The 17542-nt window shown below is 44.9% G+C and overlaps 1 protein-coding gene across 1 annotated transcript in view; it reads right to left on the bottom strand.

The window, feature by feature from the left end:
• Positions 1-17542, bottom strand: part of MICU2 (mitochondrial calcium uptake 2) — a 131616-nt gene that overhangs the window by 39584 nt on the left and 74490 nt on the right. Inside the window, exons 2-4 of the mRNA XM_015417051.1 lie at positions 13538-13685; positions 7433-7464; positions 7248-7323 (exon numbers count right to left, since the gene is read on the bottom strand). Of these exons, the coding sequence (XP_015272537.1) occupies positions 7248-7323; positions 7433-7464; positions 13538-13685 (256 nt within the window). The remainder of the gene's footprint in view (positions 1-7247; positions 7324-7432; positions 7465-13537; positions 13686-17542) is intronic.

Here is a 17542-nt window from a genome sequence, read left to right as displayed (position 1 = left end):
CAGTAAGGAAGACCTAAAATATTCTGCAAATATTATAAAATAGATGAATGCAAGCAGATACTTGCAAAATACAAAATCCACAGCAGAACACAGTAAACAATAAAACTGGGGAGTTAAAGATGTTCCACTAGGAGGCACAATTGCCTTCAAAGCAAATTAAATGAATATTCAGCTTTTGGAATAAGAATTAGAAATAAGCACCCCAAGATACATGTAAAACAAACAGGTTGCTTACCTGTAACTGGTGATCTTTGAGTGGTCATCTATGCATTCACACCCATGGGATTTAGTGCACACGCGCTGGATCGATCGGTGCTGTAGCAAGTTCTTTTAATGGATTTTTGCACCCAGTCCCTCAGGCATGTGCAGGAACTCCATCACGCATGCCCAGAGGGGTGGGCGCGGACATCCCGCCAGTTCCTTCAAACCGCCGCAAATCAACCCCTATTGAAAATGTAGAAGCTGACAGCAGCGGGGAAGGAGGGCAGGTGGTGTGAATGCACAGATGACCACTCGAAGATCACCAGTTACAGGTAAGCAACCTGTTTATCTTCGACGTGGTCTCTGTGCTTCACACCCATGGGAGATTAGCGAGCAATAGCCTACCTGAAGGAGAGTGCTGGCAGGTCTTTTACTGCGTAGCCGAAGTCAGAATGTGACGTCCCATGTTGGTATTGGTGTTCGTACGGATGTCTAGGGCGTAGTGCCTTATGAAGGTATTAGGTGTGGCCCACGCAGCGGCTTTGCAAATGTCCGTCAGTGGCACTCCCTGGAGGAAGGCAGTGGAAGTCGCGACAGCCCTGGTCGAATGAGCCCTGATAGGGCCAGGCAATGGCTGTTTGGTGATCAGGTAACATAGACAGATGAGACCCACAATCCACTTTGACAGGCGCTGGGCAGTGATGCGAGTGCCCAGTCGTGCTGATGCGTAAGAGATGAACAGTTGTGAATCTCGTCTAGTTGGTCATCTTCTATCGAGGTAGAACAGGAGAGCCCGCTTCACGTCCAAGGTGTGGAGTAGTTTGTCTTCCGCTGATGTTGGATTTGGGAAGAAATCAGGGAGGAAGACCTCTGCCTGCAGGTGGAACTCTGACACCACCTTCGGCAGGAAGGAGATGTCTGGGACGAGGCGGACTTCGTCTGGCAAAAACGACAGGTAAGGTGTATCGTGCCAGAAAGTCAATATTTCTCCCACTCATCTAGCCGAGGTGTCAGCAACTAAAAAGGCCGTTTTCCACGCTAGAAGTTTGAGGTTGCATGTTGCAAGTGGCTCAAAGGGCTTCCTCGTGAGCTGGCGGAGAACTAGAGGAAGGTCCCAGGGAGCGACTGGAGTCTTGACAGGAGGGTAGAGATTAAATAAACCTTTTAAAAAACGTTTTGAAATTGGATGTGAAAACAAAGTACATTTGTCAACTGGAACATAGTAGGCCGAAAGAGCAGCCAAATAAACCTGCAGCTCGAGGGGTGTAATCACCTAGGGAAGAACTGAACCTTCGCCATTTATAATCGTACGACCTCCGCATAGTAGGTTTCCTGGAATTCAATAGGATGTTCATTACGCGGGTGGAGAAGCCGGTGATGTTATTCTCCATGCCGTCAGTTTCAATTGTGGCATGTTGTGATGTAAGAGAGGGGAGTCAGAGAGGAGGAGGAGGTCCTGAGCCGGAGGGAATTGATGGTATATTCCCTGTGATAACTCGAGGACTGTTGAAAACCAAGGTTGTCTCGGCCACCATGGAGTTATTAAGATGCAGTCCGCGCCGTCTCTGAGTATTTTGCGGACCACTCTCAGAAGCAGAGGTAAGGGAGGGAACAGGTAAAGAAGTCCTGTGGACCAAGGGTAGAGGAGACCATCTCCCAGAGATTGTAGGTCCCTGCCTCCTCGACTGCAGAACAGAGGACACTTTTTGTTGGTTCTGGTGGCAAAGACATCGACTTGGGGAGCTTCCCACATGTGGAAGAGTGGGAGGAGGTATGTTGGGTTCATCCCCCACTCGTGAAAGCTGAGTCCTGCTCGACTTAGTCTGCCTGCACATTCATGTGTCCGGGAATGTGAGTGGCCATGAGGAAAATGTTGTTGGCAATGCAAAGCTCCCACAATTGGATGGCAAGGTTGCAGAGGTGTAGGGAAACAGTGCCTCCCTGTCTGTTGACATAAGAGAGCGCTGTGGTGTTGTCCGTGAGGACCGTGACACATTTTCCCTTGATTAAAGGTAGGAAGCTGGTGACTGCGGGTTGTATAGCCAGCAGTTCTAGGAAGTTTATGTGTCGCCTCCTCATCTGCGTGTCCCATTTGTCTTCAACAGAAAGACTCATGGAGTGTGCACCCCATCCTGTCAAGGAAGCATCCGTCGTTATGGTGACTTTGGGTGACGGAGGGTGGAAGGGCGCTCCCTGGAGGATATTCGAAGGGACAGTCCACCAAAGTAATGAGTCCTGTATGCTGGGAAGAGGGGATAGGATGACAGTGTGTGCGTTTTTCAACAAGTCGTAGTTGTGGATAAACCAGAGCTGTAAAGGGCGCATTTTGAGTCTGGCAAAGACGAGAACCAACGTAGTTGCAGCAATCAGGCCCAGTAGCCTCTGAATTTGGAAGGCAGTGACGGAGGGTTGGGTACGGACGACGGTGGTTAAGGAAATGATATCTGCTGCCCTGTCGTGGTGCAGGTAAGCCATGCATGTCCTTGAATCCAGTATTGCGCCGATGTACTGCATTCGCTGGACCGGATACAATTGAGACTTTTGTCAATTGACTCGCAGGCCCAGATTTTCCAATAGTGCTAGAGTCTCTGTGACATTGGAGACCAGGGCGTTCCTGGAAGGCGCTACCAGAAGCCAATCATCTATATATGGGTAGATGGAGATACCCCAGAGATGGAGGAAAGCTGCAACCACAATCATAGTCTTTGTGAAGACCCTTGGGGCGCTGGACAGGCCGAATGGAAGAGCCGTATACTGGTAGTGCTGTTGACCAATCGCAAAGCGTAGGCATTGGCAGTGGAAGGTGTGGATAGTAAGGTGGAAATATGCATCTCGGAGGTTGAGAGTGGCCATCCAGATGTCTGCGAAGCAATGGCATGATCTGTTGTAGGGACACCATGCGGAAGCGGTGGTAGGTCACAAAACGATTCAGTTCCCTTAGATCTAATATGGGTCGAACGCCTCCATCTCTCTTCGGGACTGTGAAGTATCGGGAATAAAATCCTGTCCCTTGGAGGTGTGGTGGTACATGTTCGATGGCTCCCTTTTACAGAAGGACGGACACCTCCTCAAGGAGAGGTGGGGAAGGGGGCGTGGAGACGACAATGGGAGTATTGGGGTTCTGGTGGAACTGAATTTTGTAGCCTCGGGACAATATGGACAGTACCCACTCGTCCGAGGTGATGTGACACCAATTTTGAAGAAAAAGTGACAGATGGGTTTGAGCTGACTGGGTGACAGGGAAGTCAAAAAAACCTGTTTGGAGGGTTTGGACTGTTTAGTGTGGAAAGCTTGTTGTTCTGAACCGAATTTTGGTTTCTGGAAGGCGGGCTTTTGGCCTCCCGAAGACGTTCTTGGTCTCCATCGTGTCTCTGGAGACTGATGAGTTGGGGTACACCTCTGCCAGGACCTCAACCAGGTGCGTGGACGATATGGTTGTCTTGCAGAGGATGAGACTCTTAGAGCTCGAGACGCCTTTATGCTTTTATCTAACTCCCGTAGAGTAGAATCCGTAGTGGCATTGAAAAGCCCCAGGCCATTGAAGGGAAGGTCTTCCACATAAGATCTGGTATCTATTGGCAGATTAGTGTTGCAGAGCCAGGAATGTATCCTGAGAGCTATTGCAGAGGCCGTAGTTCTGGAAGACGCCTCGAGGACATGCTTAGTAGTGTTGAGCTGTTGTTTTGCCAACACCATGCCTTCTTTTTGTATGACTCTGTTTGTCATCTTGGAGGTGGCTGAGAAGTTCTGAGATCCGTTCCCAGAGAGTATATTGATATCGGCTCATACAGGCCAGGTAATTAGTGGCCTTGACTCCTAACACCCCCGTAGAGTAGAAGCGCCTGCCAAAGGCATCTAATTTCTTACCTTCCTTGTCAGAAGGTGCGGAATGAGTCCACTTGGATTTGGAGGAAGATGTTATCACCATCGAGTTAGGCTGAGGGCGCGAGAAGAGGAATTCGGCATCTGCCTCTTGGATCCTGTACATGTGGTCCAGGGGCAGACGAAGACACAGGGGCAGACGTCTCGTGGACACAGGGGCAGACGAAGGTTTTAGCCATGATGTCTTCGCCGCTTGCAGAAGGACAGAAGACATAGGTAATGCCAAGGTGGAAGAGGTATCAAGCTGAACTATATCATAAACCGCATCTGTTGCCTGTGGATGTTGCTGGACAATAGAGAGGCCTAAAGAGTGGGCCATTCTTTTGACCAAATCTGTGTGTGACGTAAGGTTGTCAGATGGGGATACAGGTAAGTCCTCAGCGACATCCTGGTTGGGGGATTTATGGTCAAAAGAGGTATGAGCCTCAGATGCCTCTGTATCTGAGTCCTCTTCTATGAAGTCAGAGGAGTCTAGTTGTGGTATTTGGACCGATGTGTCCCGCTGACAAGTTATGGGTTTAGTTGGGACGACAGAGACGACAGGGTTTGGAGTGACCGGAGGGTTGAGAGGCTGACTTGGTTCCAGAGAATGATGATCACCTGAATGAGGACGTGACAGAGATGCCGAAGGTCTCAATTTGTGGGGTGACCTTGATCTATGAACAGAGCGGGACGAATAGCGATCCCAATCAGAATAGCCCGCCAGAGTCAACCATGGCATGGATGGTGTATAAGCCCCGTACAGGTACCTCAACTGTCGTTGATCCCACGATATCAGTGGTGGAGGGGGCAGGAAGACTCGGGGGGATCGACTTCTGGACCGTGGACATCTGGGAGACAAAGCAGTAGCTTGTCTGTGAGAACCGTCCCTGTAGTCTCGGTCGTCGATATTGACAGATTGAACATTGAGACGCGGAAGATGACGTTGCGTGCTGCGAGAAGCGTGTCGGTACTGATGTGTTTCAACATCGGGAGCCTCTGATACCATCGATGCCGATGAAGTCGAAGGAGAGGGGGAAAGCTCTGCACCCATTTGGTGACTTAGGGGCTCCACTGTGTCAATGTCGGAGTACGGACGCTCCACTTGTTGGATGGGGGAATCCAGTAGTTGGATGGTCGGTATCGACGGAGGGATTTGGGCCTCTGATATCGATACTGCTGTTGGAGCGGGAGCCACTTTAGGGGCATCACCCAGTGCAGACACCGCTTCCTTCCCCTTCTTCGCCACCTTCAGGGACTTGGAGGTGCCCTTCTTCGGCGATTTATGATCCTTACTTGCCTTAGCCTTCTTTTTGACTGGCATGGACGCGGATGATTGTGCCTTCGAAGCTGGGAGCTTCGGCGTTGGGCGGTCGACATCGGAGGCAGGTCTCGATGCCAGAGCTGTCGATGTAGACGGTCTCTCCTCCATCGCTGAGACCGGAGCAAGGGTGAGACTCTCTGAGGCAAAAAATGCTGAGGGTATGACGGTCAGGAGGAGCACGTTTGCTGCCGCAACCCTTGAACCTGTTGAACCCCCCCCCACTTCTTCTCCATAAAAGAAGCAAAGAAGAGGAAAAATTGAGGGGGGGGGGTAGCCTGAAGGGCCGACTGAGGTAAAGCGGCAACCTCCCCCTCAGCAGAAAATAAAAGGTTTTGTTTTTTTTAAAGTGTTTTTGAAAGAACAATGAAGAAAAAGAATAAACTGAGGGGGAAAAATCCAAAGAGCCGTGAGGCAAAAAGCCAAAACACACGAACCAATCAGACCAATGAAGAAAAAGGTCTTTCCAACGCGGCGGTAAGAAAGGAACTGGTGGGATGTCCACGCCCACCCCTCTGGGCATGCGCGGTCGGGTTCCTGCACATGCCCGAGGGACTGAGCACGAAAATCCGTTAAAAGAGCTTGCTACAGCACCGATCGATCCATTGCGTGTGCGCTAGATTCCATGGGTGTGAAGCACAGAGACCACATCGAAGATCTATTGGTTACTTTTAACGGCTTACAGATAAACATTTCCAGTTTTTAAAAAAGTTACAAACTTTTACATAGTGAAGCTACAGATTAGATATAGTGGCTTGGTGAAGGTCAAGCTCAAATTGAAATCAAAAAGTGATGAAAAACGATGCTTGTAAGAAACCAGGGGATTCCATGCAATCAGTATCTACCTTTCAGATAAGTAGCTCCATAAAGCAGAGTTTCATCAAGATAACAGGAGATGATCAAAGATCATATGGAAATGTTATGCCTATACAAAGATCACAGATTCATACAAGTCTTAGGACCATATAAAAGTCAGAATCAGAAAAGCCAAGGACACAAATGAATGTTCTCTCTACTCTTACCCACGTGGTCATAGGGCAGGTTATATTTACTATGGGATCTTATTTCCCTCCTCTTTAGATCAGGAGGACAATCAAAAGGGAAAAGATGCCGGGACATGTTTATGAATCGTGACTGCTAAGTGTGGTCACGCAAACAGTGGGTATATTCTGTGTGTGTGTGTCTTTGTGTGCGTGTACCTGTGATTGCTCTGGAGTTTAGTTTGACAGTTCCCTAAGACAGATGCTCTGTTGTAGTTCTGGATCATCTCCTACCATTAGTGCAGGTGAATATCATCCACCCTCTCTTCCACACCCTCTCCCTACAACACACTATTATGGTATTTGATCCTCTTTCCTAGTGGGATCTGGCAACCTTTTCTAGATTCTCATAGTTATCATTTGTATATACAGCAATGTATGCATGTCACAGGGCAATCAATTGCCCTCTTACATCAAATCAAACGAACAGCAAACTCAGCAGTTCCTGCCATCTTTTGGGAGTATGAAAACCCACTCAGATCTTTAGTATTTTTTTGTGAAGGCAAGTCAGCCTCATGGGATCCCAAACCGACAGTTTGTTTAGGAAGCCTGATTGATCCCATGAGTTCAAAGCTTAAGTTCCAAAAATCACTTTAGGACTTAAGGACTCCATAGCTGTTAGCCAGGTATTCTTATAGATTTGTCAACAGCCTTCCTTTTTCAGATTTGTCATCCCAGCCCGTTACAAAGACCTAGAGTAGCTTAAGGCAAGGAATTAATCTCTTGCAGCTGGGAATCAAGCCGAATTCTCACATCTGGAAATCTCATCTCTGATAGTGAACAGAATTTTCCTTAAACAAAATTCCCTTAAGGCAAATCGTTACCTTTATCTCCAAGGTCTCTGAAAAAGGATGGCCCCGGTTTAGCCTTCACAACATTTGCAAGTGCAGCATCTGCCTCCTTTGAGCAAACAAATAGATACAAGTCAGTTGTGAAAGAGGAATCCATTAAAACAAGTAGCAGAAAGAACAAGAGCTCTTTTGAAAAATAGCAGGAGCACGCTGCTTACCTTTTTTGTCAGTTTCTTGGCCACAGTTTTACCTGTAAGAAAAAAAAAATCACCACTCCATCATCTCCAAGTTAAAACTTTGATCAAGTTCTGTGGCATTTCTTCAGGTTTTTATGGAGAAAAATGGACGTAATATGAAACAGAACAAAACAGCCAGTTACAAAATATTTTTAATTTCCACAATGCTCAGGAAAGCACAATGTTAAAATCTAACAGGAACAGCCTGTTCAGATGTTCCTGCAACAGAGGAGAATCTGAAAAAAGGAACTCCTTTGGGTATTCCTTATCTATTTTATCAACGTTTTACATATTACATTACCTATTAAGCTTAAAAGAAGAGAAAAATAAATGTGGCAATAAATGGTTTATTAAACGTTATATGAAACGATCACTACTAGAACAGTAAAATGACAGTGGCGTAACTGGCCGTGTCTATTCATGCTTTCCTCTTCCTCCCCTTCCCTCTTGTGCCATGTAACTTTCCACCCTGATATTTACAGTGGGAAATATTTGTCCGGATATGTACAGGGAGAGCTGTTTTCTTCCCTTCTGCCTTCTTGATGCAGCAGTGACCAAGGCAAAAAGGACTAGGAAAAACACACACGATAGATGAAGACGGTTGGTTTTTATACCCTGCTTTTCTCTACCTGAAGGAGTCTCAAAGCAGCTTACAATCACCTTCCCTTCCTCTCCCCACAACAGTCACCTTGTGAAGTAGTTGGGACTGAGAGAGTTCTGAGAGAAACTGTGACTGCCCCAAAGTCACCCAGCAGGCTTCATGTGGAGGAGTGGGGAATCAAACCCAGTTCTCCAGATCAGAGTCTGCTGCTCTTAACCACTATACCACGCTGGTCCTCGAAAATGAAAAAGAAACACAACCATGCTCAAGAAATATAGAATTGTGCTTGATTTGTATTTCATTAGCACAAGTCATCTTGTCTTATGCTTTCCAAAGCCTGCCCTGGAAATTGCTACTCTGACCTTAGTCCATAAAGACTTCCTACCCATTTTATTACTTGAAAGTATTAGGGCACAAGTCTCCACCTTTGTTCAGCCTGTGGAAATTTAGAACAGGTTGCAGGCACCTCCACAAAATGGCCACCATGGGGCAGAATGTCCAACCACAAAATGGTGCCACAGGAGCAGAGGCCAATCACAAAAGATTGGGAAGCTCCAAGGCCAAGCGTCTCTCTATGATGGGAGTCAAATGTTACTGAATGGGAGCTCCCTGCAGGCACACCGGTGGTTCCTCCTTGGCTATTCTGAAGCATCTCCAGTGAGATGTGGGAAAGCCAGGATTACCTCTGTGCTTTGGTGAAGAGAATATATCCTGCCCATTTTGAAAAAAAGCTACATTGGCTGACCTTTCCCCCCCAAGTTCAATTCAAAATGTTGGTTATGACCTTTAAAGCCTTTCACAGCCTGGGGCCCACATATCTAAAGAACTTTCTCCTCTCAAATATCCATGTGCAATGACTGTGGTCCTCAGGCTGCCATCTGCTAGCTGTTCCCTCACTTACAGTGGCCTGCCTGGCATCAATCAGAGCCTGGACATTTTCCATCACAGCTCCCACTGTAGACTCCCTGAAAAGGGGAGGGGAGCCCCCTTGTTGGAGATCTTCAATGGTGCAGTAAGGCTTTGCCAGGATTTTTGACAAGATATGGGTGTCACAGGATATGAACAGCAGGCACTGTTCGCAGGGGTTGGGTATTTATTTTATTTGGTTTTAATCTGTAATGTTTTAATTATTGCCTGAAAGCTGCTTGGAACCCAAAATGAAAGGCTAGATACAAATATTTTAATAAACAAACAATCAAACTTCACAGAGCAGTCCAAAATCGAAGAGGCTGCTACAAAATGTGCAAAAAAGTGAATTTCAATCTGGGTTAACAAACTCTTGCACTACCCGTTTCTGTCTCTCTCTACCTCCTGAACCTATTGAGCATGAAAAAACTATCAAACTTGCAGGTTTACAGTATTTACAAGGAATCAGCTTATAGTCTTGGAAAGCTTCTGGGGACACAGCAAATACATCTGGGTAAGCATAAGACTCCACTTTTCTACAGTTTTATCAGTTTTCACTCTGTATACTTTTACTAATGCAAATTGACAGCAAAGATGATGAAACTTGTCTACAACAGTAACATAACCCTTAATGCTTTTAAAACACAGTTCTGAATTTTTATTATTACGAGCATGAAAGAATGGAAACTCCTTCAAGTCCGCAGGTCTTCCAAGCCTGTGATGGAATTTTGGCTCAGAAAAAACTTAACGTTTTTCAAAACCTCCCCACTTCTCTCAGGTTCTGTTGTGTAGTTTTTAAACAATATAGAGCAGAATGTCTGAGCAACCAGGTAGAGGCTCATCTTGTGACAGGCAAAGGGCCATTTTAAATTTATAAGTAAAGCTATATTAAATGTTAGGGCTAGATAGGCAAACAAAAATTCCTTCCCACAGAGGCCAAGACAATCAGAGCTGGTTAACAGCCACCACTATAGACATACATACACACCCACCGGAGCAGCTATTTTAGCCCCTCTCTAGCAGGTGTGGTCTTTTTGCCCCATAAATATTCAACAATAGACATTTGCCATCTATCATCTCCCTCCACGAATGTTCAGAATGAATCTGACATCAGTGTGGGATTAGCACAGCAATGGTAATAAATTAAACTAGCGTGTGCTTGCACACATTTCCATGAAGCTGGAGCAGGCTTACAGCTGTCAGGAGAAATTCAGGGGAAAGGAATCTCTTTAACTACAAAAAAATTACCATAATCATTAGTGATAAGGTTGTAATGCTAAAGGGAGAAAAAGAAAAAGAGTGCTAATTCTCTCCCTGAATAGAGCAGAAATTTCCACGTCTTGACACTTTTCTCCCTATTTTTTAGGTAGAAGAACACTATGCAAATGAGAACTATAAATCCCAGTCACATATATTTTCCTTTCCTGTTCCCCAGGAGAAAAGAAAATGAAAATCCAATCCACCAGAAAGGGCATGTATTCTATTTCAGAATAGTGATCCAAATGTCTGTTTGATCAATAAACTAGTCCTAGGACTGGTGTAGTGGTGGAAATGCTCATCTTAGATGGTTCATCACACCTTCCCAAAAGATCAGGTTTGTAGTTGGGGAATGCACTTGGATCCAGATATTCCCCCCCGGGTCCCAGGTTAAAGCAGTGGCGCCAAGAACTTATTTCAACAACTTTGGCTGATTCACCCACTATGGTACTTCTTGGAACGTAACAATTTGGCCAGTGTGGTGTATGCCCAGGTTACTAGGTAGCTGGATTACAATAACATACTCTTTGTGGGGCTGACTCTGAAGGCCGCTTGGAAGCTGCAGCTGGTCCAGAGGGCAGCAACCAGTTTGATTTCTAGTGTGAGCCAAAGAAAGCACATAAACCCCCATTCTGTATCAATCCCCTAGTCTTCTGGACTGAATTCAAGATACAGGTACTTACCTTTTTTATGGTCTTCACCAGGAATATTTGAGGGAGCATGTTCTCTCCTGTATTGCTTTATGCTCACTGAGATCAGCATCAGATAATCTGTTGTTGTGCCTCCTTGTATTAAACTAGCGGCTATCTCTTAGCAGTCATGTTCTGCTGTGGATCCATTCTCAACTCCCAGGCTTTAAGATCTGGATGCTTTTAAGAGGATCCTGAAGATTCACCTCTTCGTGCAGAGCTTTGGCGGGTAATTTTGTAAATTGCAGATTATATTTTAGACTGCAGGTTCAAATCTGATTTAATACCATTGGAACGGTTTTAGAGTTTTGTACCTTTTTTGAGAGCTTATTATGGGTTCATTAACTCTGATATGCACACAAGATGATGATGATAGTTATTATTATTATTTATAGTCAATGGGACTCAAGGCAGATTACAAGTATGATAAAAACTATGCAGTCAACCAGCAAACGGATTTCAAAATATGTCAACATTTGTATCTAACAGCAAAGATTCCTCTTCACACAAAATAATGCAACGAGGCAATGACTGAAGAACTGGGGGAGTGGATTCAAGCAAACATAATGGTCTAAGGCATCAAGACAATTAATGCAGGGAAACTTTATTCCTAAAATAAGTCAGTTCCTGATCTGGTCCATTACACCACAGCTCACACTATAAGAATGCCCTCCTGAGCCTCAGGCAGAACATTCCATAATGGAGGAGCCACCACACAGAGAATGCACATGAACGGACGGTTGCCAGTCTTGTTTGCATGGTGGCACCTTCAGAAGGCTTTGATCAGATAAAGACGTGGAACCACTCATGGAAGTTCTCCAGGGAATTCACCTTCTAGGTTTAGATGCATTTCCCAGTATGTAAAAGTCTTCTTCTATTAGCAGTACTAGCATAACAGACAGCTAAGAGAGGAAGATCTGTCTGTTTCCCTCTATCGTAACCTTCTACTGGTGGGTGAAGACTTTATTTTGTTTGGCATACCCTCAATAACTGTTATTGGCTCTCCTTCTTGGCTTTGTATGTTTTTTTCTTGAATTATTTTATAAATGGGCAAAATCGACAACTTCTCCCTTGTGGCCCCCACCTTGTGGAATGGTCTATCTGATGAGGTCAGGAAGGCTCCTACACTCCACCTTCCATAAACTATGCAAGACTTAGTTATTCAAGAGGGCTCTTCTACCCAGGTGATAGGGTAGCACTGAACAAATGGCTTAAAGTTAATTGGGTAAATTATTGGGGACTGTGGTCTGTACTACTTCATATAGTTTGCTGTGGGTTGGATCCTACTGTGTAATTCTGCATCGTTTAACGTGTCATGTTAACACTTACGATTTGCTTCAGCTCCCTTTTTTAGACTTCTGATTAGCTCTACAACCCAAATCCTGGGGAATTTCACATTACCAGTCTTCTCCCGGTTTCAAGCCGGGAGTCTTCCGTTTCCAGATGAACCGGTACAGGGCTGCCGTTTCACACACGGCTTGCCCCTACCGGAAAGGAGCCGATTCACAAGCGGTTCGGCGTTTCACACACACACCGCTTTGTAGATCCCGGTAGGGAACCGATTCTCAACCGGGTTCTGTCTGAAATGACAGACCAGAACCCGGTTGAGAATCGGTTCCCTACCGGGAGATAGCGCCTGTCTGAAATTCCCCCCTGTTTCATCATTTACTGAATGTCCCGTTTTGTTGATACTATTGACTCAGTCTGTGTAATCCGCCTTGAGCCCCAATAAGAAAGGCAGACTGTAAATAACATAAATAAATGCTGTTCTAAAGTTCTCCGCCTTGCGGACTCTGTTTTGGTGGGAAGGTGGCGCAGCAATGGTTTCAATAAACATATAAAAATTTAAAAATTACTTTGTTTTCAAAACAGCCATTCTAAACATGAGAAAAAAATGCCTTCTCCCCCTAAACTCTTCAATTCCATCAGCTGCATCGGTAGCATGAGCAGGTACAACAGAGAGGGTGATCGTCTGCCGCGAAGTATTTATTTAATGAACTAAGTGCTTCTTACGGATAGATTTGATGAAACTGTTAAACTAAAATATCCAGCACTGTTTGGACTGGCAAACCCAGGCCTCACAGGAAATTGAGAATGAATAATGAATTGTATACTATTAAATATACTGGTAATGGCATTAATTATTTACATTGGATTCAGGTCTAAGAACCATGCAACTAGTTCCGTGTGCCCAAGGGAGGGTCTGGACTTGTGTTTCTCAACCAGCATCCCTTTCTGCAGCATGGTAAATGTCTTTAGGAACTGAGTGGAATTTTATAAGCACTTTGTAGCAAGGCATGGAGATATGCTGACCAAAAAGCAAAAGCAAAAGCAAACATAATGTAGAACGCACCACAGAACTTGGGTACAGTAGCTCTTTACAGCCTGTCCATAAATTTAGTGATTTTTATGTACCTTCAGTAGTAATAACTAATCTAAGGATACCAGTGTTAAAGAACATGAAAATGAACTTCTTATGAAAAGTAATTCCATCAAGATAGTGTAATTTCAGATAGCCACATTCCAAGCTAATGCACAAATACGATGAGATGGAGAATATAGGACACACAGTAATCTTGCTGTTTCACAGTCATTCATTCAACAGTGTCGTATGAATGGTAACTGGCAACTTACGCCTTGGTTTCTCAAACATCACTGAAAACAGGAAGTCCCTCGGAGTCATGTAATACTCTCCATCATACTGCACAGAAGCAAACTCCATAAAGCGTTTCTTTCGAATGCAGAGCTTTTCAGCCATGTTCTCATCTTGAACATCTTCTTTCTGAAAAAGAAATGTCACAGAAACAACTGCATTTTAAAGCAATTATCATTTGCTAGCATCTGAAGAACCGCATAACTAGTCCTGCTGTTTACCAGACAGCAGCATCCCTTTGATAACTTTTGATATACATTTGGGATACTTTCAAAAAAGGAGGCTGCTGTTCAACAACAACTAGACATCCCAGTGGTCACGAGGAATTCTTTTTTCTTTTGGCCAATGAACGTCAATATTTCAAACCTATGCTACCAAATTACCTACTTTATTGTAAGGTATTACAGATTTGTACTATACATACTTGTACTTCCTTAAAGAGCAATACTAGGTTTTGGTATAGTTGAAAAAAACCCCAGGAGTTTCAATATAGTGTCTAGGCTCTCAAGAGGCCTGTGTGCAAGTAGGATGCACTCACAGGTAGCATTTTGGAGAGGGGCGTACAAGACACTGTAGTGGGAAAGGGAGCCAGAAAATCCTCAGTGGACAAAAAGCACAGGATCCATCACTTTGGATCCTGGCCTATACCTCATAATAGTAGACTTTTGCCTATTGCAGCACCAATAAATGTTGGAATGGTTCACAAAACTCTTCCTGTTTATTCTACTGACAGCTATACTATAAATCAGGGGTGTCAAACCTACGGCTGCGGGCCAGAACCGTCCCACCCAGGACTTTAATCCGGCCCGGGAGTGGGGCTCTCTTCTCTCCCCCTCCCCTGCCCATCCTCGCTGTTCGGAGCTTGAGCTGCCTCAGAGTATAGAGAGCACGTGGCAGGGCTGCCTCTGAGAGTAGAAAGCAGAGGGTGGGGCTGCCAAACTTCCCAGCCACCACTCCTGGTCTCCATAGTCCTCCTCACAGGTCCTTCTGCTGTGATCCTTGTGCTTCTGTTTTGTTTTAAAAATTGCTTTGTAAAATCCCACTATTCCCCCACCTTTCCAATTTAGGCAGGCAGATTTTAAGGGCTTGGGGCCAGCCAGGGTTAAAATACAGAGTTCTGCAAACTCACGGGACTCCAGTTTTGCAGATAAATATTAGTTTTAAACATACACCCTCCTAATGTGGAGCTCCAAAGGAATAATAGCAGAACAACTGCTGAAGAGGACACCCAAAACTATTATCTCAAACTACCCTGTAAAAAAAACCCTGAGACCCCGAAGAGCCACTGCCACTCTGAGTAGACCTGGGGGGGGACTTGCAATGCTCAGCCATTTTATGTTCTTGCCCTGGGTCCTAGGCTCAGACTATTTATATTTGTAATTTATATTTTTAAGGGGGAGGAAGATTTGGGACCAGCCAGGGTTAATATATAGAGTTCTGCAAACTAAGGGACTCCAGTTTTGCTGAGAAATATTAGTTTTAACTCACTCTCTCCCCCTCCCAATGTGGAGCTCCAATGGAATAATAACAGAAGAAGTGCTGAAGAGTTCACCCAAAATTATTATCTCAAACCACCCTGTAAAATACCCCCTGAGACCCTGGAGAGCCACTGCCACTCTGAGTAGACCTTGGGCGGGGGGGAAGAAGCTTGCAATGCTCAGCCATTTCATGTTCTTCCCCTGGGTCCTAGGCTCAGACCATTTATATTTGTAGTTTATTTTTTTTGGGGGGGGGAGGTTTGGGACTAACCACAGTTAAAATATAGAGTTCAACAAACTCAAGGAACTTCAGTTTTGCAGAGAAATATTAGTTTTAACACACACACACACACACACACACACCCCGTCCTAATGTGAGGCTCCAATGGAACAGCTGCTGTAATATCTTTAACTGTGTTTGTCTGTGTCTATAAGGTTTATATCTCTGCTGCCTGGCATTACATTTTATGACACACATGCCCCGGCCTGACAAAGTCCAATTTATGTCAAATCCGGCCCTCATAACAAATGAGCTTGACACCTCTGCTATAAATGAATCCTATGTTAACATCACAATGGTGATGTCAGTCTCCAGACTCCATTAGACTCGTAGTAGGGCCTTTTGTTCATCTGTAAAGATGGTGGTAGGCCTTTGTGGACTCCGGGGGTTATATTTTCATTTTTAGAACTCATGAGGAAGTAATATAACCAGATGAAATATGAAAGTATCACATGCTCTGAATCTTGTTTTCCCAATAGCCTCTGCTTCCCCAAAAATGATGTTTCTTAACCCTGCAAGCAACTTTGAGTTGTCTGAATTCCTAAATATTTTCTGTAGACATAAGATAAATCAGTGCCGGTTAAATAGGTTTTGATTAATCACTGCCTCAAGGTAAAGGTATATTATGAACAAATTTTAAAGCAGCCTTGGCAATAACTACTTGGAACTATTTGTGCAGTGCTTTTGCTCTCATCTGAACTGCTCCTCTGTAAAGAAGTACTTGCTTTTTAAGGAGACTGGCTTTTTAAGGAAGAATGAACCCATACCATTGTTCTCTGTTTACTTGGAAGCTCCTCTCAAAGCTCTATCTTGTTGCTAGAGGCCATCAGACTGTGTGTTTGCAGCAGGGGTCATTTCGTAGAAAAAGAGCTAGGGGAACTCATTAGCATAACTCATTAGCATATGCCACACCCCCTGACATCACCGGAAGTGTGTCATAAGGCCACACACCCCGCCCCCAACGGTCCCGGCCGCCGCCGGCCTTGCAGGAGTGCGAGGAAGCCCCGCGAAGGCCCTCCCTGGCCCCAGGCAGGCAGGGGTGGGGAGAGGCAGGGAGGAAGCAACTTACCCTCCCTCTTCTCCTGCCTCCTCCTGGCTGAATGAGGGCCGGAAGCGGGGCGGCCGGAAGCAGGGGGCGGGGCTTCGTCATGTGCCCCGCCCCCTGTACCTCACCTGGGGGAACTGCGATCCCCCGTGTTCCCCCCCGAAATGACCTCTGGTTTGCAGAACTATAAACATATTAATTTCCATTTCCAGCACAAAGAGACCTTAGCAGTTCACATGCAAAGAGTTTTATCTTCCTTTCAAATGGATTTGAAAGTATCGAGTAGACTTACGTTTTAGTAAGTAATGTTATAATTTCCAATTATCTATTCTAGTTGAGTATTTGGGACTGGTGGCTTTGGACTTTCCAGAGTCTTTTGAATAGTGTAACTTCAGTAATAACACAAATAATCCATGTGCGCAAGGGCATTAAACTTTCATTATTCCTATCAGAATACACTTCTCTCAGTTATGTCAGTTTGTGCCTTGGAGAAGATTTAAAATCAGAAAATTGCTCTGTAGTCTGTTTTAGGTAACATTTCAGAATGAAGTTAATCTCTTCACATGCTCAAATGCAAAACAAAAGAAAGAAATTGGAGTTAATCCTGTTTTACAACTTCTCACATAAAATGGTGTTTCAAGCCCTTAAAACAGTGGAATTTTAACAGCAGCAATGTTTACGGGGCCAATCGTCTCGTGAACACATGAAACTGCCCTATACTGAATCAGACCCTTGGTCCATCAAATTCAGTATTGTCTACTCAGACTGGCAGCAGCTCTCCAAGGTCTCGGGCAAAGGTCTTTCACAGAACCTACTGTCAGATCTTTTAACTGGAGATACTGGAGACTGAACCTGGGACCTTCTGCATGCCAAGCAGATGCTCTACCACTGTGCCACTACCCCCCCCCCCCCCCAAGAATGAAAAAGACAATATTTACATTTTGTGCCTCAAAGGAATTCAATATTATTAATGGAACAGTGAATCAGTCCACGATAAGTATCAGCCGAACGTACTCAAATTATTATTAATGGAACAGTGAATCAGTCCACTAAGTATCAGCCGAACGTACTCGTACATCCAAATATAAACAGACAGAACTGCTTTTAATAAAGTGAAATGTGTGTTCCCATCTCCATTGGGATATGCCTTTGGTGGCATATTCAAGTGAGCATGCCACTGAAA

The sequence above is a fragment of the Gekko japonicus genome, unplaced genomic scaffold (genome assembly GCF_001447785.1).
Source record: "Gekko japonicus isolate JY-2015 unplaced genomic scaffold, Gekko_japonicus_V1.1 scaffold685, whole genome shotgun sequence".
Lineage (NCBI taxonomy): Eukaryota > Metazoa > Chordata > Lepidosauria > Squamata > Gekkonidae > Gekko > Gekko japonicus.
The sequence above is the reverse complement of the archived record's forward strand: the minus strand, read 5'-3'. Positions and strand labels throughout refer to the sequence as shown.